At 45.2% G+C, this 23,187-nt stretch overlaps 1 protein-coding gene across 6 annotated transcripts in view; it reads right to left on the reverse strand.

Annotated features, from left to right (window-relative positions):
* Positions 1-23,187, reverse strand: part of lsp1a (lymphocyte specific protein 1 a) — a 313,607-nt gene that overhangs the window by 155,803 nt on the left and 134,617 nt on the right. Inside the window, exon 1 of one of the 6 annotated variants that reach the window (XM_067993833.1) lies at positions 10,639-11,033. The exons of the other annotated variants lie outside the window; for them this stretch is intronic. Coding sequence (XP_067849934.1) covers positions 10,639-10,697 — 59 coding nt within the window. The 5' untranslated portion in view covers positions 10,698-11,033. Of the gene's footprint in view, positions 1-10,638; positions 11,034-23,187 lie in introns of those variants that run through there. 6 annotated transcript variants of the gene reach the window in all.

Below are 23,187 nucleotides of genomic sequence, written 5' to 3' on the forward strand. Positions count from 1 at the left end.
CATCCCAGGGAACAGCTCGTAGAGCACAGCGTCCTGTGTTACCGAACTGAACCGGGACAGATACCAATGCATCTCTCTCCACACCGTCTGCACAAAGGGGCAGCCCATCAGGAGGTGGAAGACGATCTTCTCCCCGCCATAGCCTCGAGGGCAGCTCGCGGTGGCACTGAGATTCCGTGTATGTAGGAAGGTCTGCACTGGGAGGGCCTTTCTCACCACCATCCTGGCTACATCCTGGTGCCTGTTGGTCAGTTCCGGCGATGAGACTTTCTGCAAATGGCCTCGACCGTCTGGTCGGGGAAGAAACCGATCGAGTCCACCCTCTCTGTTCCTTGCAGGACTCTGAGAACGTTTCGTGTTGACCACTGTCTGATGCCTTGTGGTCAAAGGGGTTCCTCCTCAGGAACGTCTCCATCTGGGACAGGTGTGGGGGTGGGAGGGAGGGTCCAGCTGGACGGGATGTCCTGCGCCTGCTCAGCCAGCGTGGCCAGACCCAGTCTTCTCAGTGTTGGACAGGTAGAACCCAGCATGTAGTGAAAATTGTTTTTTGCGGACTGGAGCTCTACACATATCCTGAGGCAGCCACACACAAAGGTGGCCATCAGCATCAGAGCGGCAGTCGGACGCTCTTCCTCCCTTTGTCTGGGGTCTTGTACTTGGTGGCCCTGCGGACACGTTCTACCTTGGACCTCCAGTCAAAGTGGAAGTTAGCTCGGGTGACTGTGACGGCAGAGTTGTGGGGAATGGGCCAGACCCTGGCCACATAGAGCAACACCGCGAGTACCTCACACCTTATCACCAGGTTCTTGCCGGTTATGGAGAGAGATCACCCCACCCATATACCAAGCTTTTGTTTGGCCTTAGCACCTAGCAGTCCCCTGAATCAGATCCCCAGCACCTCCAGGTAGTTGGACCTGACGGTGAAGGGGACAAGGGACCAGGCCTCCCACCTGCCAAAGATTTCGGTTCAGTCTGGCCCCCGAGGCCAGCTCAAAATGGTCTCAGATGCCCATTAGTGTGTGGACCGACTGCTGATTGGAGCAGAAGATGGTGACATCATCCATGTAGAGGGAGGCCCTAACCTGAGAGCCTCCACTGCCTGGGATCGTCACCCCGATACCTGCGTCCTTCCTAATGGATGCGGCAAATGGCTTGATACAACATACGAACAAGACTGCGGAGAGGGGACAGCCCTGCCTGACTCCAGATCTGATCGGAAAGCTCTCTGACTCCCTCCCGTTGATTAGAACTGCGCTATGGATGTCTGCGTAGATCAGTCAGATCCAATCGTGGATTCTCTCCCCAGAACCCATTTTGGAGAGCATGTCCATCATGTACGTGTGGGATATTCTCCTGGTCCAGGCTAATGAGACAGGTGTTCACCACCACCCTGTCCTGCACGTAGGCAAACGTATCCCTGAGCAGCGCAAGACTTTCAGAGATCTTCCTGCCGGGTACAGTACAGGTCTGATCCGGGTGGATCACCCGCTCCAGAGCAGACTTGAGCCTGTTGGTGATGGCCTTAGACAGAATCTTGTAGTCGACATTTAGTAAGGAAATGGGTTGCCAATTTTTGATTTCTTTCCTCTCCCCCTTCCGCTTGTACATGAGGGTGATGATGCCTTTCTTCATGGACTCTGATACGCTGCCTGCCAGAAGCATACCCCCGTACACTTCCAGTAGGCCTGGGCCTATCCAGTCCCACAGAGCAGAGTACATCTCGACTGGTAAGCCATCGCTTTCAAGTACACACAGCAGAGCAGCATGTCACATAAAGCACACACTGTACACTCACTATTACTGAAATGAAGACACAACACATCAACTTAACCTTTTCAATCGTTTTCTTTTGAAATTTATGTTTTCTAGAAAACTGTAGTAATAAGGGAAATTAATGTTCAATTAAATATAAAGACAGTCCTCAAGAGATGAACTCCTCAGTCAGAGCCCAGTGAACCGGCGTTCTACATTTTTTCCACAATCCTCATTACAATTTGACATACCCCCCAATTTGGTGTCAACAAATTCCAATATTGTTCCCTCAATTCCTAAATCCAGATTATTTATCTACCCTGCAAACAAGAACAGCCCCAACATAGCTCCCTGTATAACATCATTCACTGCATCTTTCCAAACCAAAAAACTTCCATTTACCCTGACTGTTTGCTTTCTGCTCTCCAACCATCCCTCTATATATGCCATCATATTCCCCTTAATTCCATGTGCCATAAATTTCTTATGTAGTATTTTGTATGCTTTTAAAAAATATATTGATAGACTCTCGTACTTTATCATCCACTGAAGTAAGACTTATCATTTCCTGACTTGTCCTTATTTCTTTTTTGAAGAGGGATGTGATATTTGCCTCTCTCCAATCCTCTAGCACAATTCTCCTTTCCCCAGAATTTTGGAAAACTATAGTCAAGAGCCTCTGTTATTTCTTTCTTAGCTTCTCCCAGGATCCTTGAATGTAAACAATCAGGTTCCGGTGATTTAAGTAACTTCAGTAGTAGCATTTATTTTTCTATTATAACCTCCAGTCATCTCCTGTGGTTCTACAATCTGAATATTCACCTCCTCTATGAAGACGGAGGCAAAGTACTTATTTAGCATCTTTGTCATTCCCTCACTCTCCACCTCAAGTTTACCTCCTTCATCTCTTTGCAGTTCTACCCCTACCTTGATTATCGTCTTATTACTAATGTGCTTATAGAAAACCTTTTAATTGACCTTTATGTTTTTGCTAATTTTCTCTCATATTCCTTTTTAACCTTTCTGATCTCCCTTTCAGTGGCTCTGTTGTATTCTTTATATTTCCCATGATTTTTATTTTTATTATTTGCCCTATTAGTGCTAAATGCTGTTAACCTTGTTCTTGACTGTTCTTTTCCCTTTTCTATTCTTACACTGAACCTAATTGTATTGTGGTCACTGCTTTCCAAATATTCCCTTCCTTTTAGGTGACCTATTTTCTCTGCTTCATTCCTGAGATTAGATGAAGTAATGCTTCTTTCTTTATTGAAGTAGCAATATAATGACTGAGGAACAGTGCTGAATACATTCCAAAAAAACCTCTTCCTCATCACAAACATCTTCCTTAGCCCAGTCTGTTGTTGGATAAGTAAAATCTCCTACAGTTATAACTCTATTGCTAATACACACTATCTAATTTATCTACAAATTTCATCCTCAATTTCCTTTCACCTGTTCAACAGTCTATAATATCTTCCCAGTAGTGCAACTGGCCCCTTGCTATTCCGCAGCTTAATTCAAAGGGATTCTGTTTGGACCTTCTCTCTATTTAAATCCTTACTCTTTAGTGCTATGTTATGGTCTCAAATTACTACTGCTACCACTCCTCCCTTTCTTCCTTCCCTATTCCTCCTGAAAGTTTTATACCTGGCATATCTAATTGCCAATCATGACCCAGCTGTAGCCATGTTTCAATTGTTGGTATTACATTGTGATTTTCCATTTTATCAGTGACTAGTTCCCCAATTTTCAATGATCAATCCCAGTCCCACCCCAGGGTTTAGAAGACAATGCTGATTCCTTGATGAGGGCTAACAGGGAAAGCATCAACTCTCAACAAGGTCATGGAAAAAGACTCCAAGAAAAAAAATTCTAATTGTTTATTTCTGGTACATGGAAAATGACCCAAATGGTCCTAGATAAGTGATATTGTTACAAGCACAGCATTATGTCACTCTTATAATGATTCCTGAAGCAATAATGGAATCAGATGATCACAAGGACCCATGTGAAAATTAAGTGCTTAGTTAGAATGATCTCATTTGTGGGGGAGAGAGAGAGAGAGAGAGAGAAAGAAAGAAAGAAAGAGAGAGGGAGATACATTTGTGTCTGAACATTCAATAGTTAATTTGGTGCATGTATCTCTTCTTAAAGAAAGGAAATTGTCAAGAAAACAGACCCCAAAAGAAAGAAATTGGTTCACAGTGAAATAGTGCTGACTGTAGTGTGACCAGACACATACAGCTTTGTATATTTTGATTCCCAACTCCCTCTACCCCTGGCAACACCATTTTGTTGACCTTCTTGCTCACAGTGACAGTGGCTTCACCTTGCAAAACCTGTTTTTCAGAATTTACATTCATTCAAGTAGGAATTGAATCTGGGGACTTTTGGTCTGAATTCCTTAACGCCATGTCAGGAGAACTCAGGTTTGCAGGTTTAAAAGGAAAGAGGAAGACCAGTTGTACATCGTAAGTTTTCAAACTGAGTCCTCAGATCCTAAGGGGCCCCTGAGGCTGTCAGGTTTCAATCTGACATGAGATTTCTGTATTTTTCTGTGTTTGCTGACTTACTAGCATTTAATTTCTAATGTTTTATATTAAGAATGTTTTCTGCAATGTTAAAGCTGCTTTCTTTCAGGGACCTGACAGTGTCTTTAGGAAATTAGAAGGTACTCATTGCAGGTGGTCCACAACACTGAAAAAACTTGGAAACCACTGCTGTACTGTCAATTAACTAGACTGTGTTGTAAATCTGTGCAAACCTTCACTCTAAACATTAAAACTGGACCAACTTACCAAAAACAAACATTTTTTAAAATTGTACTGGATTCATGACGTAATGAACTTTTATGTTTTTGTTAGAGATAGGACATAAGAATTTTTAGGAACATTAAAAAGCCATTTGCTTCAATAAGCCTTTGATTTCCGCAAGGGTTCTCCCGGATAACTTCAGTGGAAGATCCAGGGAAACCCCGGAGTGCCGTTCATGCCGTTTGTGCAGGGAATCTGGGGATCTTCCACAGCCGTCACTATGAACAATCGGGAGAATTCCCATGGAGCTTCAACCTCATTTACCTCAATCCCACCTTTCCACTTTCTCATCATTTTTCTCTCAATAAATGCATCTAGCTGCCTAAAATCCACTTATACTTTCCACTTCAATGGTCTTCTATGGTCACTTATTACACAAAGTCCTTGCGTTAAAAATAATTCCCCCTGACATCTCTTCTTACCCCCAACTTCCTAATTTTTGAAATCTATCCGCTAGCATTTGAACCATTCGCCATAATAAGCGATTTGTCTGCATCAGCTTTGGTGTTATCTTAGAATTTTCAATGAGGACATCTCAAAGTCTTCTCTTTTCAAAATTATCAATTCAATTTCTTTAAACTGTTTCTTGAACTTTTGAACTACTGGCCTGGAAAAGAAGCTGCTGTCTTGCAGGAAATGGTGGGCTTTGTGAATCACACATGTCCATGTTTGAGAGAGAGAGAAAAAAAGAGAAACACTTCAATGGTGGTGATGTAATTTTTGGCACTGCAGACACCAAATGATCAACTGAATGTAGCCAAGCTTCCAAACTGAGATCATACTCACCGCAGCAGACTCTTCAAAATGCAACTGGTAAAGCTTAGATTTCCTAACGCCTCCCCATCTCCCATATACACACACATCCCCAAGCACGGTTACAGTAACTCAGACTATGGTCATACATTAAAAAGAAAAAAGAAAGTCTTGCAATATATAGCACTTTTCATGACCTCAGGGCTCCTCAAAAGTGCTTTACAGCCACTTTTGAAGTGTAGTCACCGTTGTAACATTGGAAACGAGGCAACCAATTGCGCACAGCAAGCTTCCACAAACAGCGATGAGGTAATCTCTTTACTACCATGCTGTAGAATCCGAAGTGCAGTTGGTGAGACCACTGTTGTATTGTTGTATTGATAGCCAAGTTCCGCACCTATGAGGACGGCCTCAACCGGGATCTTGGGTTCATGTCACGCTACACGTAACCCCACCAGCGAAAAAAAGTTATCTGTTTTTAATACAACGGGTCATTCTCTGTCTTTCTCTTCCTTTCGGATGTTTCTCTCTCTCTCTCTGTCTGTCTGTCTTTTGTTCTGGCCGTTTGTATATTTGGTGGTCCTGTAGGTAACATCTCTCTGTCTGAACACTTTGATTGCCTTGACAACGGGCAGTTGGAGAGATTATTTGTAATCACCAGGTATTGTTCTCTGACTATAAATGCGGTAACCTTCCATGGAATCCGACACTCACCTGACGAAGGAGAAAGCCTCCGAAAGCTTGTGATTTTCAAATAAAACAGTTGGACTATAACCAGGTGTTGTGCGACTCCTTACATTTGTCCACCCCAGTCCATCACCGGCATCTCCACATCATGTTGTATTGTGGACTGTGAATTGTACTTTGCCAGCCAAGGACGGGTTCTGTAGTCACATGCTTACATGAATTTACAGAACTTTTCTCCTCCTGTGGCTATTAAAATGGTATGGCTGGCAATGTGTACTTTAACATCACAACGATAAGGTTCAACAACAAATTTATAAACCGTCTAGTACACCAAAAAAGTCTAGCTAAGCATTTTTGAAACTGGCTTCACACTGTACAGGAGGTATGCTTCACATGTTTTCAAACCCAAGATGTACACCCTGGCTTCCTTTAGCTTTAGTGGATCTGGAGTCAAATTGGGTCTGACTTTGGAGTTATGCTGCCACTTTCACGTTGTTGCAAAATGGTATTAATTAAAAAGTTGTACTATAACTGCAATGTTGAATGCACTGAAACAGTAAGGCACACACATGCACTCTGACCTCAATTCATTCAAACTTTCAGTCACCCACTAACACACTGGCAAGTGAAGTTACACTGTAGCTTTTGTTTTAAGGTACCACAGTTTTCACTTTGTACTGACATAAAATCTGCAGTGTAACTGGGGATTGAAGTCACTGACCTGATGATGCACCGAGATTGGCAAGTGATGTGAGACTTCTCCCTTCTACCCCTGAAGTGGTAACACATTCCATTTGGGCGTCACGAATATAATGTTAACAGCAGCGAAACTGTCATTTTAAAATGTAAAAATTTCCCAAGTAGTCTGCTGGACCACTTTTTATATTTTAATGTTACTAAAGAGCTGACAACAGTTGGTTCTTCACTAACTGTAAAAATGCAAACAGTGGCCCTGAGTGTGCATTTCAATTCATCCCCCAGTACAGCATGACACAGAGCTAGCAGCAGAACCCAGGCTTGTAAGCTTGAAGAATTCTAAAGTAGTACTGGTTTCAAGCCTTCAGCATAGGAAAGTCTGGAGACACAAAACACATACTGTACACAAAGATGGACACTGGTTCACAAACGCACACACAGGCGTGCACACATAGATGTGCACATAGGCACATAGACGTGTGTACAGGCACAGTCACTTATCCACTCAAAACATGTAACACTGACGTTTTCTCTGAAAACAAATTTGAACCTCGGGTCGGGGTGTATTGAGTTGAGCAGTGCCTATTGTGAGGTTTCTTCATAAGGTTAGAGTGCTAGCAGAAATTACCTCTGTGCACACAGTTTCTCCCAAGGTTACCTTTATTTTGTTTATTAATTTTCTCCCCTTTTGTCCTCTCAAAATGCTCATTCTGACCAGGATATGGTTCCATATGCATCCTCTGGTATCTCTCCCAAACAGTCACTTTTCACGTGAGAACGTAAAGAAAGAAAGTCAAGGGCGTTTTTTCATTGTGGAGGACAATACAGCTGAACCCAATTCCCACCTTATCCGACAGCTCCACATACACCTCTCAGCAGGATAGCAGTCAGGAGTGGGGAATCTGACTGATTTTTTTCCCCCTCACTAGCCCGGGGGCACTGAGACCAATTGTGATGCCCCCAATTGCTGCAATAGATGAGATCAATTAATGCAGCACACATCAGGGATCAGACTTGGAAACTTCATGGTCTGCATGGTTCAGTTCCATACTGGTCAGCAAATATTATCAACAGAAGCCGTCCGTGAAATGTTTGAATCGATATGTCTGGATCTCACAGAATACTACATAGGCACAAAATTATTATTGATTGGATTGCATCAGAGCAAGTCAAAACCAAGTGATGTTCAGTTTAATGCCACCCAGGAGGCTCTTCAATCAAACCTGGCTAAGAGTCCGTGGCAGTGATAAGGAATGCTGTGCAAAGCTAACAGTATCATGTTGAAATGTTGCTGATCCTATGTTTTAAAGTGGATTTACCGGAAGGTTCTCATTGTACACCTAGACTTAAATGTCTGGCATAGCAGAATATCGCAGGCCTTTTTAACAGGCAGAATCTGAAAAGGGTTGTTTACTTCAGGCCTTCTTTTATAGGCTTGCTCTCCTGCAGTTTTCCTAGGACAGCAATTACCATTTTCTTTTCCATTCAATATGCAGGAGCCCTTTGTCCTATTATCCCCATGAAATCCATGGGCCAGGAGCTTCTAAAACTAATGTGATTAGCATTTATTCGATGCTGTGAAATAGCATTTGACGCCAACAGACCAAATAACACCCTGAGGGACTTGCCTTACGCCGCTATGAAGCACATTGGGATGCTTTTCTGTAATAAAGGTGCTATGCAAATACAATTTGTTGGAGTAGTAGTAGTATTAATATTAGTAGTACTGTGCGGTGCTGAGACACAAAAAACTTCAGGCTTGTGGTTTTCTCTCATGAAAGCCTGAAGCTGACTGAGCAACATTTCGTAAAACTGCACTTTTGGAGGCCTAGGTCTCATGATGGGGAGGGGCGTTAATAGTTGGAAATGGAATGCTTTCCACTTCTGCTACCCAGTGGTACCCATGAAGCACAAGACAGTATGGGTTAGATGCAGAGTTAAGCTTATTCTACTCTGCCCAAATAAACTGGCTCAGTCCCTGTCTCACCCATACTGCGTCAGTGTAACAATTTAATTGATATCACCAGCTACCCTTGGGGGCATCGCTGAATGTGACAGTGAGGATAGTGTCAATTTAACTGAATTACAAAATGCTTTTCACACCCACAAGCAGTTGTATTGACATAACCCATATTGTCCCACAAAAGGACCATTTTCTTTTTTTAAAATCTTATATGTCACGTATGGCACAGTTAGATACAGACTAAAGCTCCTTCTGTTCTGCTCTGCCCTGCCCAACAGGGTGCCTCCACTCAAATCTCTGAAGTGCACTCCCTATTGCACCAGTGTAACATTTATCCATTTCCCATACCAGCCATACTTATGACATGACTGTGAGAGATTGGCATTTTTATACTAATTAGTGGCAAATCAGGGATAGAATTATGTTCTCACCCACTAAGATCAATTGTAGCTCCCAACTGACAGTGAAGACAACTCAGTATACATCAGGGATCAAACCTGATTTAAATGACTCAGTACCGTCCTACTTGGTGTATTTACATACTGAACCATCAAGGGGAAATGACAGAAAGCTTCTTAATTTCAATCTTCAATTGCTTAATAACCCTGTAGGAGTGACAGTCTATGAATCATCTTGGATCAATGTCATTGCACATCAACAGCATAGTATACTAATAGTTAACAGCATGGAGTGTGCTACCAATTAACATATAGTGACAGCCATTAACACAAACCAAAACTCACACAGAAAATTGTAACTGTATATTCACACTCACAATTTAGCACTTCATCCCAACCCCTTGATTAAATCCCATCCTGTTAATCAGTATGAGGTACCCATTATCCTGCATACAAACCATCCATACCCAGTTGATTTGATTTCAGTTTCTAACTCCCTCTCGGGCATCCATTATCATACATATAAACCACCTGCATCCCCTGGATTAGATTCCAGTCTGTAACTTGTTCCCAAATATCCCTTATCCTACATATTGCCATCTGAACCCCATTGATTAGATTCCAATGTACAACTCACTCCCGGGTATTCAGTCGGTATCACAAATCCAGTTTTCAAAAATATATATCTAACGCAGTCCTTCGAGGATTGTTAAGCAAATAGGTTGGAAAGAGTTTAATGCTAAATAATGTGATCATGCAATGAACAGCATCCTCAGTAGTTATATTTTATGATTTTAATAAAATTGAGACAGGATTGTAGCAAGCAAGATTTGGGAAACTATGATTTCAAATTTTCTTTTGCAGAGAGAGGAGCGCTGTCATTTTTGTTATGATAATTCCACGTGATATCATGATGCATTCTAACATAATTTACATCATGCATTTGTAAACGGATGGGCTAAGGTGTCCCCAAGCACTTGTTCATGAAGACGGTGGCCCTTTACGATCCAATGGTTGAAAGCTGTTTAAAGCAGAAGTGGCGGAGATTCATTAATCCCAGTAAATGTCCCGCAGTTTAAAAGCAGAATTAAAGCAACCATGGGCTCAGCACAGAGCTTCATTGCTTATGAAGAAACCTTTGACTCACTGTACTGTTCAGCTGCTAAGCAACTGGAAAAGTCAAAACCCCTGGAAGTCAAAAACCCTCTTTAAAAAAAAATCAATTTAAGCTTGACTCAAGCAGTTTTTATGTCCATGTATAAATGTAAAAACATTGGCAACCCCACACTGACTTTGTAGGATTCTGAAACATTGGCAACTCATTGTTTCCAAAGCAATGTTTTATGAATCCCTGCAATATAATGCAATCATATGTACATACAAAAGTTATATTTCCAGGCTCAGAGAAGTAAATTAACCATGGTGCACAGAATGTGAGATTTCTATTATATATATATGTTGGATAATTCCTAGCTAAATAAGGGAGCATTGACTTACAATTCATATTAAAAAGCTCCATTCACAGTTCTAACTAAGGCAGAAAGCAATGGCTCCCTCAGGCATATTTTTCACTTACCGCAAGAGGTTTTTCAAACCCTCTTTGCTGGATCCTCTCCTAAAGACTGCACTGGTCATATCCTTCAGTGTAAATCATACAAACACAAAACAAAAGAAAAAGCTTCTCCCTATTTCTTGGTTCAAGGCTGGATGTGTCTCCTCTTGTATCAAGGCTCTATGACTTTAAATGTTCAGTAAAGGCTTTTAAAAAAAAAACAGGGCTCCTCTTGTTGGGTGAAGTTTTCCTGTTGGATTTCTCGTGCGAACTGTGGTGTTAATTCCTCCAGCTCTCTCTGTACAACCCCGCAGTCAGACAGGCTCAGTAACTCCACACTCCCTCATCCTGCATGTGTTTCTCATTCAGCACTGCTAACACAGATTGCATCGTTTCCCTCCCTTCACCCAAATCCACACACTCCAGGGGCCATGTGACCTTCCTGAAGGAAAGGAAGAGAGAGAGAAAAAAAATCCCAGGCGATACCACATTCCACCTAATATTGGAGACAAAGAAAACCAGCTCCAATTTCACTCCCTTAAAATTAAACTTCAGACAATTTGTGATCGCTTGCTTTTAGACGTATCAGCTCCCAATCAAATCCAAGGGGGAAATGAAGAGAATTTGTTTTACGCAGCGAGTTGTTATGATCTGGAATGCACTGCCTGAAAAGGTGGTGGAAGCTGATTCAATAGTAACTTTCAAAAGGGAATTGAGTAAATATTTGAAAAGGAGAAATTTCCAGGGCTATGGGGAAAGAGCAGGGGAGTGGGACCAATTGGATAGCTCTTTCAAAGAGCCGGCACAGACACGATGGGCCGAATGGCCTTCCCCTGTGCTGTATGACTCTATGATTTGGAGTAAGGCTTGCTCCTGTTGGTTTAAAACATAACTTATTTTGACCGAACTGAGAAGAAGCCTGTTACTTTTCCATTTAGCACTTGTGTAGTTCGGATTGGGGGGAGAGTGACAGCCGCCAACCAGCTCCCAGCATTTACACAGCCTACACTGGCTCCCTTATCCTGATGGCAGAATCGTAGACCCACGTTCTGCTGTCGGGGTAAGGACACAGCTTTTGCCAATAAAAGCATGGGGAGCTGGAGGATTGACGTCACTCACACACGTTCCAAGCTACAGAGGCACTAAGTGTAAAAGCTCCTGCAGAGATTTTAAGTATTTAAATGGGTCTGTGATTTTTCACTCTCTTCAATAACAAACCTGACTTCTGACAACCCCACTATGTTGGCAACTCTAAGTTATGAGGAGAGACTCTTGCGACTCCTCAGCTCTGACAAAAAAAAATACTTCCAGCTTTCCTTACTTTGGAAAATGACACGCAAAAATTTCTCCTCTGAAAACGGCACGCGTGCTAATGGGCCACAACCTTTCCCAGTAGATCCATCACAAAGGATAATATGGTTCCCATGGCAAAATGACAGCTATTCAAGCCGAGAGATAAAGGTAATTCTTTTCTGGTGACATGTTGGATTACTCCTGGGCAAACAAAGGGCCGAGGGGGGGGGGGGGCACTGATTTACAACTTATAATGAGGTTTTCCAGATGAATGACACCCTCCCAACCTGGATGTCGTACAACTGATGGTGCCTCCTGCTGCCAGCTATTCTAACTCTCTGGCCCGACTCCTGCAGCGGGGAGGGTGGGTAGAAAGCGTTCATTAGATAGACTTCTCTGGATGGGGGAGGTGCGTTTGTGAGTCAGGCAAAGATTACACTGCAGGGTCACCAATCAACCAGACGGGTGTCTGTCTCTCCGCACAGTAAGTTCAGTGAGAACATCAGGCTTATCAGCCTGCAGGATCACTGGGTCAGACATGGCATAATCTGGAGTCATATTTCTCTCCTTTTCTGCATGCCTTGCAGGCTTACCCTGTTTTTGTAGAATTTTTTTAAAAAAGAATATTTATTATTTTTAAATCAAGCCATTAGAACAAGCGAGACAGAGCAGGGAAAATATTAAATTCATTGAAAAATAGTAATACTGATCGCTGTTCCATTATGTAAATACATAGAATCAACACAAAAAGGTTTTTTTCCCCCTAAAGATCTTTACCTTTTATTTATTTCTCTCCTTATCCTCTCCCACTTCTTCCCCCCCTCCACCCCGGCCATGAACCAGACAAGAGGGCAGGCTGGAAACCTATTACCATGGGCCCGATATTAGCAGGGTGGCGGGTTCTCAGTGGGGGGTCGATTGGGCGCGTGGGTAGCGCACCCGGTGAAATCAGTGTGCTCCGCACGGAATCGCAGGCTAATTGGATCCACTTACCTGTGCTTCCGGGTTCCCCGCTGGTAAGCTGCGCGGCGGGCGGACTGCGCATGCACAGCAAGGTCTGTCAGCTGGAGGAGCCCTATTTAAAGGGGCAGTCCACCAATGCTCCTGCTGCAGCAAACAACCAATGCTGAACCATGGAGCAGGCCAGAGGGAAGGCTGCCCCAAGATTTTCAGACTCCTCACTCCAGGTGCTGCTGGATGGGGTGAGGAGGAGGAGGGAAATCCTTTTCCCACCTGATGGGAGGAAGGTCCCGCCCTCCTCCACGAAGAAGGCCTGGCTGGAGGTGGCCGAGGAGGTCACCAGCAGCGGCAATGTGCCACGAACCTGGGTCCAGTACAGGAAGAGATTTAATGACCTAACCAGGTCAGCCAAAGTGAGTATACTTACGCATTCTCCCACACTCCGTCTTTCATATCACCTCCACCACCACACAACCTCTTCTGCACTGCCACCCCAATGTTCTCGCATCACTCCTCACATCCACTCAACCATCATCCTCACCTTGCCTGCACGCACTCACCGCCCCTGTCCCCATTCGAACACTACCACGCAACCCAATCCTCATACAATATCATGGCTATGTTGCACACGCACCCTCCCATGCATCTCCCTCACGCTCTACCCCACCCACACCAACACATGCAGCGGCTCACCATGCAACCATCACTCAATCACTCCTCTGTGTTTTGCCTTGATAGGAGAAGAGATGCTAGAATGCCCGGGAGAAGGCACGGACCGGAGGGGGCCCGCCACACCAGGTGGTCCTAACGGACGGGGAGCAGCAGGCATTGGAGATCAGCCGCACGCTGGAGTGCCTGTCCATGGCAGATGCCGAGGCTGGGATTGCACAAGCGACCGGTGACAGAAAGCTAACGCTCAGCACTCATGATAGCGAATGATCTTAGCATCACTTGGCATCTGCAGCACCTCAACATCTGTCCACATGCCTAATATTGCTTTCTGTTCTCTTGCAGGGCCATCTGCGAGCGCTGTGACCGTGGTGGGTGATTCCTCAGAGGACCTGCCGGCCTCTAAGGGTCCATCGTCACATCTGAGCCATGCATCCACCAGCGCAGATACACACACCTCGGTGGGTCCCCGTCCTCACTTAGTTGGGCTTGAACATGGTGAGTCACCACGCACATGTGAGCACGAGCAGACCCTGGTGGCAGGGGCAGCCATGGAGAGTTTGCATTGGTGGGAGCACTCTTCTCCAGGCTCTGCTCAGCTGGACACAGATACTGAACCCTGGGGGCCAGCCGTGAAAAGGAGAGTCGTCGAAGGGCAGCAGCACGTTGCCGAGGTACTGGAACAGGCGCCACGTGCACCCTCCACAATCGTGCAGAGGATGGAGGAGTCCAACTCCTGCATGAGGGGAACGGTGGCATAGATACAGGAGGGTATCTCCGAGATAGTGTCGCAGGGACGTGAAGGCATCTCTGAGATAGTGTCGCGGGGAGTTGCGGGAACGTCTGCGATGGAGGAAAGGCTAGCCTCCCTCGAGCGTCAAGCACAGCTCAACAATGAGTCCATTCAGGCCCTGACAATGGCCGTTCGGATTCAGGGTGTGCAACATTCTGCTGCTTTAAACAGGCTGACAGATACTTTACAAGTGGCCTTCCAAGGCCTCACACAAGTCCTCCAAACTACCGTCCAGCAGGGTGGAAGGAGTGATGTGAGCTTGGGCCAGGAGAGGGATGATGGTGAAAGGGGACATGGAAGTGGGGACGCCACTCAAAGCGCTCCCACGTCTCACCCGTTGCCCCCCTCTCAACCAGTACCCGCAATGCTGCTTCTTCTCCAGGTGGTCGAGTCTGCCACTGCACAGGTGCATGTGGAGCAGTCTTTGGAGGGGCCCTCATGGGCACCGAAACCCAGAGGGCGTTGGCCCAAAGCATTTCATCGGTCAGGGCATGGACAAGAGCAACCTGCCACCACCTCTGCCGAAGCCACAGGGGTAGCACCACATAGGGGTTCCCGGAAACACAAGGTGAAGGTTTTGTGAGCACAAAGGGAATGCACAAGTTGTCTGACGATTTGTCATGCTTTTTATTTATATTTGTTTTCTTTCACATGCAAAATAAATATTGTTATTATCACCACCACTGCCACATCTTGCCCATTCTTGACTGGCTTGTGGAATAGGTCCCTTTCATGGGGTTCACCATGAACACGCACACTTGATGCCACCCATTGTGTCACTGCAGAGTGGGTGTAGGTGTATTTGCAGGGCTCTTTTGTGCAGATGACTGAGAGACGTCGGCGATGTCCCCAGTGGCACCCTGGAAGGATGCGGAGGAGAAGTTGTTGAGGGCAGTGGTGACTTTGACAGCGACAGGTAAGAAGATGGTGCTCGGGCCAGCCGGGAGCAGCTCGGCATGAAGGAGGCTGCAGATGTCCACGACTACATGTCGAGTGACTCTGAGCCTCCATGTGCACTGCTGCTCAGGGAGGTCCAGGAAGCTTAGCCTCGGTCTGTAGACCCTGTGGTGAGGGTAGTGCTCTCTGCGACACATCTCTCTCTGTGGTTGCCCTCCCTCCTACTGTACAGGTGGATGTGTCACAGCACTGTGTTGTGGAGCTCCACATGTCAGAGGTGGACGGCATGGCCGGCAAGGCTGATGATGCTGTTCGCCCTCCGAGGAGGTCATGACTGCAGCTACGGCGGCCCCCATCTGGAAGATGTACATCTGAGGGGGTCCGCAAGGTAGGTAAATGTGTCTGGACACTGGGGTAAGTGTGCAAGTTTGTGAATTTTATTGTTAGGAGGAGGGTGGTGGAGGCCAAACTTTGTCCAAAGTGACAGAGTGGCCTCCTGCAATGAGTGAGGGTCTCCCCCCACCACCTGTCAAATGGACCTTTGCAGCTGCCACAGGCTGATGGCTGCAACACGTCCATTTGAATTGGGAGTGTTTCCCCCAGTACGGGAAACAGTCTCAGTTAATTTCAAAATCCCATCCCTACTAAAATATCAGGTCAATCAGGTCTGTAAACAACCAGAAGTACCTGTTCAAGTACTTTAAGTGGCACCGCGCTGGCTTTAATTGCCGGCGGGAGTCCCAAATGCGGGTGCTGTGCACGCATGTCAGCGAGTCACTGGGGAACCCGGAAGTGGGCGGGTTAGAGCCGGGCTGCAGACCCGCCCCGGGAATCCCCGATATTCGCAGCCCCCCCACCACGAATGCACCCGATCGGGGATGCGAAAATCGAGCCCCATATGTCAGTGTGTGTTGCCTGGGGCTGCTCCCCCAGAAAATGCACAAGGGGTACCTGGTGGCAACTCTCCCTACAATTTTCGCTCTGTGCCTGTACCTTTTGTTTGACACCTCCCTATCGTAACGCAGCTGAAATCAGAAGCTGAGCAGAGTGAGGGCATCGAATGCTTGTCCTACCACTTTGGTGTGTTTCACAATGCTGCTCCATCCTATTGTGCCACCTGCTGCCCTGCATTACATGGCTTTCCTCTATAAATTTAGCTTACACGTTCTTTCAAATTTTACCGATTTCCCTCTCCCCCCCCACATGAAGCAGTAAATGTTCTGATCAGTTACATTAAGTAGGTGTAATCAATTGGACAAGTTCCAGCACACCTGATTTCCGCCCATTTCGAGCCCCACCCACTTTTCTGGTCGGGTTCTTATACCCGGCACTTTGCAAATAATTATAATTAGCTATTCCCGTTACATTATTGAGACATTCACATAATCTCTTGTTGCTTACATCAGTATAACACTCAGTATTTGACCCCCCCCCCCTCATATAAAATGGACATCCAGAGCTGTTAGCTTGCATTATTTATGGAAATACATTTAATAAGATAAGATTTGTAATACCATTTCTGGCTATTTCTGAAACATTTTTCTTGCTATCTTTTTTGTTTCTTTCCTGCTTCGACTTAGTTTGCCATAGGTTATGTGTCAAGTGTTCTGACACTGCAGATTTTTTTTGTTACATCCAAGATATTGGGACAATGGGTTTCCCAATGGAAATCTCCCTTTACGTATGTTTTTAAAGGAATGTAGGGATGCCAAGCAGATCAGGCTACACCAGAGGGAGACTGTGCCTACTGCTGGAACCCTCACACCCACATTTAATTTGTATTTCAGCCTATGCAAAGGTTGTTTCAGGCAACAAAAATGTTGGGCAAAATCCAATGCCTGGCACCATAAATGTCATGATAGGAAACTGAGTCTGTTACCAAGTGGTGAAGTGGCAGGACGCTCCAACTCCATTGGGCAGAATTACAGAATACAATGACAGAGGTAGAGGAAGAGGAAGAGGCCTGGAATGTGCAGCCACTTCTCTGTGCTCATTGCCGGATGGGCGTGTATCTACAAAGGCTTCGTTCAGCAGACAGCCAGATGTAGAGCTACGCCATCTGCTGCAAGGACACCTGAAACTAAAATATACCACGGGGTTGGATTCGCCAGTGCCCGTCACGGGCAGCTGTACCTTCAAGTCCTCTTCCTCGGCCTCGTTCATGGCATACTGTAATTCTGCTCAATGCGAGGGTGCCCTAAATCCCTAAAGGTAATTAGAAGCACCCTCCTCACTATCACCTCGTTCTGCAGCACCTCCACAAGAGATTGAAGTGTTGTGAAGTTATGGTGTGACACCATAAACTCCATCGCTTGCCATGACATTTATTGTGCCAGCCATTGGGTTTTGCCAGCTACTTTTGTTTCCTAAACAACATTTTCATAGGCTGAAATTAAATTTTAAAAATATAAGCAGCCTTTGTAAAGGTTGCCGACATCTTTATCATCAAAATCACCACTTATCTTGAAATGGCCACATCCCTTCAAATTTACTCACCATCCCTTGATCTCTCCATTACTATGTAATAACTAAAGCAAGCTACACTACTGTCCGCTACACACTGTAAAATAATATCACAGCAGTCCAGACCTACTAGGAGCTATGAGCTCACCCACACAACATAAATGAAGCTGACTGCTCAAAATCAGGCAGCTCAGTGCACTAATAGTCAGCCGAATGTTCATAACGTGATGAATGATAAGCGTCTGATCAGAGACCTATTTGGAAAATGTAGTCCAGGAAGCCATATTCACATTTTTTTTTCAACCAGTTGATTAATGCCGGTCAGGTTGTCAACTTGTACTGGGATTCGTGATAACTGATTACAGTGTGGCATTGACGGTAATCATGCATCAGAAGGCACACCAGTAGTCAGGCAAGACTAGCCCAAGATGGGTGAAATTTTCTGGCCAAAATTCACCTCATAGTTTTACCATGAAATCAGAAATTCTTTGTAAGCCTCGGCTGTAGATTGGAGCACCAGGCAGCTCTGTAACTCAACCTGCTGTGGATTTTGTCATTGGAGAGCTGGTGGTCCTGTTAGGCCATTACCCAGCATACTTCAGGGGTGATAGTCTCTTTTTACATCTCTCCACAAGTCTAAATGAACTACTTACTTTTGCACTTTTCTTCTTGGATTTTGCTTAAACTGCAAATTACTGTACTTTGTTGCTAAGATTGTGACCATCTGATCAGCTGCCTCAATGGCTTCCCCCCTTCCCATTTCCCACTAAACCAGACCTGCCTCCAGGCTCTTCCCTTACCCTAGTCTTGAATTTAATTGCTCTCCCATCTCCCCTCATGCCCGCTCCGAGCTCATCTTATCTATGAAACCCACCTCCTGTTCCCTTGACCCTATTCCCAGTGAATTGCTGAACACCCAAGTTCCCTTTCTGGACTCCATGCTAGCTGACATTGTAAATGGTTCTCTCTCCTCAGGTATAGTTGCCCTACCTTTCAATACCACTGTAATCATTCCCTCTTCAAAAAACATAACTTTGCTTCAAAATTCCAATTCGGAAAAAGAGGGTGGTCAGGAGCAGTGTTGGCCCCTTAAAAACTGAAAGTGGGGATATTGTCATTGACAATGGGGAAATGGCGGACATGTTGAACAATTACTTTGCGTCAGTATTTACAGTAGAAAAAGAGGATAGCATGCCGGAAATCCCAAGAAAACTAATATTGAATCGGGGACAGGGACTCGATAAAATTAACATAAGTAAAGCAACAGTAATGAAGAAAATAATAGCACTAAAGAGTGACAAATCCCCAGGACCAGATGGTTTCCATCCCAGGGTTTTAAAAGAAGTAGGTGAGCATATTGCAGATGCCCTAACTATAATCTTTAAGTTCTCTAGATTCAGGAACTGTCCCTCTCGATTGGAAAATTGCACATGTCACTCCGCTTTTTAAGAAAGGAGAGAGAGTAAAACCGGGGAATTATAGACCAGTTAGCCTAACATCTGTTGTGGGGAAAATGCTGGAGTCTATAATTAAGGATAGAGTGACTGAACACCAAGAATTTTCAGTTAATCAGAGAGAGCCAGCATGGATTTGTGAAAGGTAGGTCGTGCCCGACAAATCTGATTGAATTTTTTGAAGAGGTGACTAAAGGAGAGGACAGGGGAATGTCAATGGATGTTATTTATATGGACTTCCAGAAGGCATTTGATAAGGTCCCACATAAGAGACTGTTAGCTAAGTTAGAAGCCCATGGAATCGAGGGAAAAGTACAGACTTGGTTAGGAAGTTGGCTGAGCGAAAGGCAACAGAGAGTAGGGATAATGGGTAAGTATTCACATTGGCAGGATGTGACTAGTGGAGTCCCGCAGGGATCTGTCTTGGGGCCTCAATTATTCACAATATTTATTAACGACTTAGAAGAAGGCATAGAAAGTCTCATATCTAAGTTTGGTGGCAATTTAAGCAGTGTAGATGAAAACATAAAATTACAAAGGGATATTGATAGATTAGGTGAAAGGGCAAAACTGTGGCAAATGGAATTCAATGTAGACAAATGTGAGGTCATCCACTTTGGATCAAAAAAGGATAGAACAGGGTACTTTCTAAATGGTAAAAAGTTAAAAACAGTGGATGTCCAAAGGGACTTCAGGGTTCAGGTACATAGATCATTGAAGTGTCATGAACAGGTGCAGAAAATAATCAATAAGGCAAATGGAATGCTAGCCTTTGTATGTAGAGGACTGGAGTACAAGGGGGCAGAAATTATGCTGCAGCTATACAAAACCCTGGTTAGACCGCACCTGGAGTACTGTGAGCAGTTCTGGGCACCGCACCTTCGGAAGGACATATTGGCCTTGGAGGGAGTGCAGCGTAGGTTTACTGGAATGATACCCGGACTTCAAGGATTAAGTTACAAGGAGAGATTACACAAATTGGGGTTGTATTCCCTAGAGTTTAGAAGATTAATGGGTGATCTGATCGAAGTTTATAAGATATTAAGGGGAATGGATAGGGTGAATAGAGAGAAACTATTTCCGCTGGTTGGGGATTTTAGGAGTAGGGGGCACAGTCTAAAAATTAGAGACAGACCTTTCAGGAGTGAGATTAGAAAACATTTCTACACACAAAGGGTGGTAGAAGTTTGGAACTCTCTTCCGCAAACGGCAATTGATACTAGCTCAATTGTTAAATTTAAATGTGAGATAGATAGCTTTTTGGCAACCAAAGGTATTAAGGGATATGGGCCAAAGGCAGGTATATGGAGCTAGATCACAGATCAGCCATGATCTTATCAAATGGTGGAGCAGGCACGAGGGGCTGAATGGCCTACTCCTGTTCCTATGTTCCAGGATTTTACTCCTACAAAATGAGGTGTATGCACTCCTTTATATTGATGAGCAAAATTTTTCTCCAACTAAACATTGGGAAAACCGAAGCCATTGGGCACGATTTTAACATTGAAAAACAGGTGGTTTGGGGACGGGGGGCATTGAAAAATCACAACTATTACAGACCCGCCCCCAACCAGCCCTCAACCCGCCCATTTCCAGTTTTCATCAGGGCGGGATGAGGGGTAGGTAACCAACCAGCTCCTCGGAGGCGGGTTGGTCAACTAAAACCCTTCAAGGAGGCTGCAGGCCTCCATTATTACAGATTTTGCAATTTCAACCTCTGGGGGCCGGGATTCCCGGGCCTTCTCCTTCATGCCACGAGAGGAGGCAAGAAGGCCCGAAACTGCAGGCTGGCACAGCTTGTGGGCCCAGAGGAGGAGAAGTGCTTCCCCCAGGCCCAACAAGACCTACCTGCAGCTACTCCCCAACGATCGCTGACCCCCACCCCCGATCTCCCACCATCACCCAACAATTGCAGACCTCCGTGATGACCCCTGACCACGACATCCCTCCGTGACTGACCCCCGATCCCTCCCCCCCATGACTGATTCCCCCATGCCCACCCATGCCCATCAGTGACCCATGCCCACCCATGTTCACCACCCCCCCCACCCCGATCCATACAAACAAAGACTTACCTGAAGACTTAACTTCAGGGGCTTGATCGGGTGGATGCGGTAAGGATGTTCCCAAGGATGGGTGAAACTAGAACTAGGGGGCATAATCTTAGAATAAGGGGCTGCTCTTTCAAAACTGAGATGAGGAGAAACTTCTTCACTCAGAGGGTAGAAGGTCTGTGGAATTTGCTGCCCCAGGAAGCTGTGGAAGCTACATCATTAAATAAATTTAAAACAGAAATAGACAGTTTCCTAGAAGTAAAGGGAATTAGGGGTTATGGGGAGCGGGCAGGAAATTGGACATGAAGCTGAGTTCGGATCGGTCAAGGCCCTGTGGGTGGTGGAGCGGGCCCAGGGGCTGAGTGTCCGGGTCCTGTTCCTATTTCTTGTGTTCTTTAGATTTGTGGTTGGGATCAGATCAGCCATGATCTTATTGAATGGCGGAGCAGGCTCGAGGGGCCGATTGGCCTACTCCTGCTCCTATTTCTTACGTTCTTATGTTCTTACGTTCTTTTCACGTCCTCTCCCTGGCTACTCTCCTGTCCGACTGAGGCCAGCCTGTCAATCAGGCTGGCCTGTCGGACAGCAAACTGACAAAAAAGACGTCCTTATGTCAAAATCGTAAGGTAGTCCAGGAAACCCATACTTCCACGGTTTCAGTTTCTGAAACCCTCATCCATGCCGTTGTTACCTCTAAACTTGACTATTCCAATGCTCTCCTGGCCAGACTCCCATCTTCCACCCTCCATAAACTTGAGCTGATCCAAAACTCTGCTGCCCATTTCCTAACTTGCACCAAGTCCCATTCATCCATCAGTCCTGTGCTCACTGACCTACATTGGCTCCCGGTCAGGAAATGCCTCGATTTTTAAATTCTCATCCTTGTTTTCAAATCCTTCCATGTCCTCGCCCCTCCCTATCTCTAACCTCGTGCAGCCCTACAACCCTCCAATTCTTGCCTATCCCCGATTTTAATCGCTCCTCCATTGGTGGTCATGCCTTCAGCTGCCGAGGCCCTAACCTCTGGAATTCCCTCCCTAAACCTCTCCATCTCTCCACCTTTCCTCCTTTAAGATGCTCGTTAAAACCTACCTCTTTGACCAAGCTTTTGGTCACCTGTCTTAATATCTTCTTATGTGGCTCCGTGTCAAATTTTGTTTGATAATGCTCCTGTGAAGTGCCTTGGGAGTTTTTACAATATCAAAAGGTGCAAGTTGATGTTGTTGAATAAGGGAATACCACACAGTACCCAGCAAAGACAAAAAAAAAAATCAGAGGTGAGACAGTTGATGCCCTGGTTGTACACCTTCAGGGTAAGGGGCAGCCCAATGTGTGTTCAGCTATTCACTGGAAGCTCTGAGTGTATTGTATCATCTGTGCTGACTCAGCCTGTGTTGTCAAACCCATTCTTTAATTGACTTCCCCAGCAGATGTCATTTAAGGGATCCCCTGAAAGTTGCTTTCCTCTCCACTTCAGTTACAAGGTCAAAGTACTGAATCTTGGCACAGGCAACTGGAACTGGTGGCCAAGCAGCTGGAGAACAGGGCGGAGGCATGAGCATTAAAGCAGATTCATGGGGGTTGGGGGGAGGGGAGGATAGGACTACAACTTGACAGATTAGTTTATAAAGTCATTACAGTTTAAAGGTAGGGTTTGGGGGAACATTCAGGTAATACTGGTTGTTCTCTGATTCAGATGAGACAATAAAATGTGGCATCTAATCTGGGGAAGGCAATTGGAGGCTTGGGTGAGAATTCTCCTAACTGAAAGGCAATGTCCTTAGATGCTACCTTGGTGCCAATATGCCACATTTTTTTTAAAAATTGAGAAACCTAGTGGTGGGGCCAAGACCCACAGCACAGGACACCACCAAGGCTGAAAAGATTAGGAGGGAAGATAAGGCAAAATTAGATTATGCTAAACTTTGGTTTTAAAAGCCGATAGATTGGAGGAGGAAGGAAACCAGATAGCGATAAGAAACTTCACGGC

The sequence above is a fragment of the Heptranchias perlo genome, chromosome 12 (genome assembly GCF_035084215.1).
Source record: "Heptranchias perlo isolate sHepPer1 chromosome 12, sHepPer1.hap1, whole genome shotgun sequence".
Lineage (NCBI taxonomy): Eukaryota > Metazoa > Chordata > Chondrichthyes > Hexanchiformes > Hexanchidae > Heptranchias > Heptranchias perlo.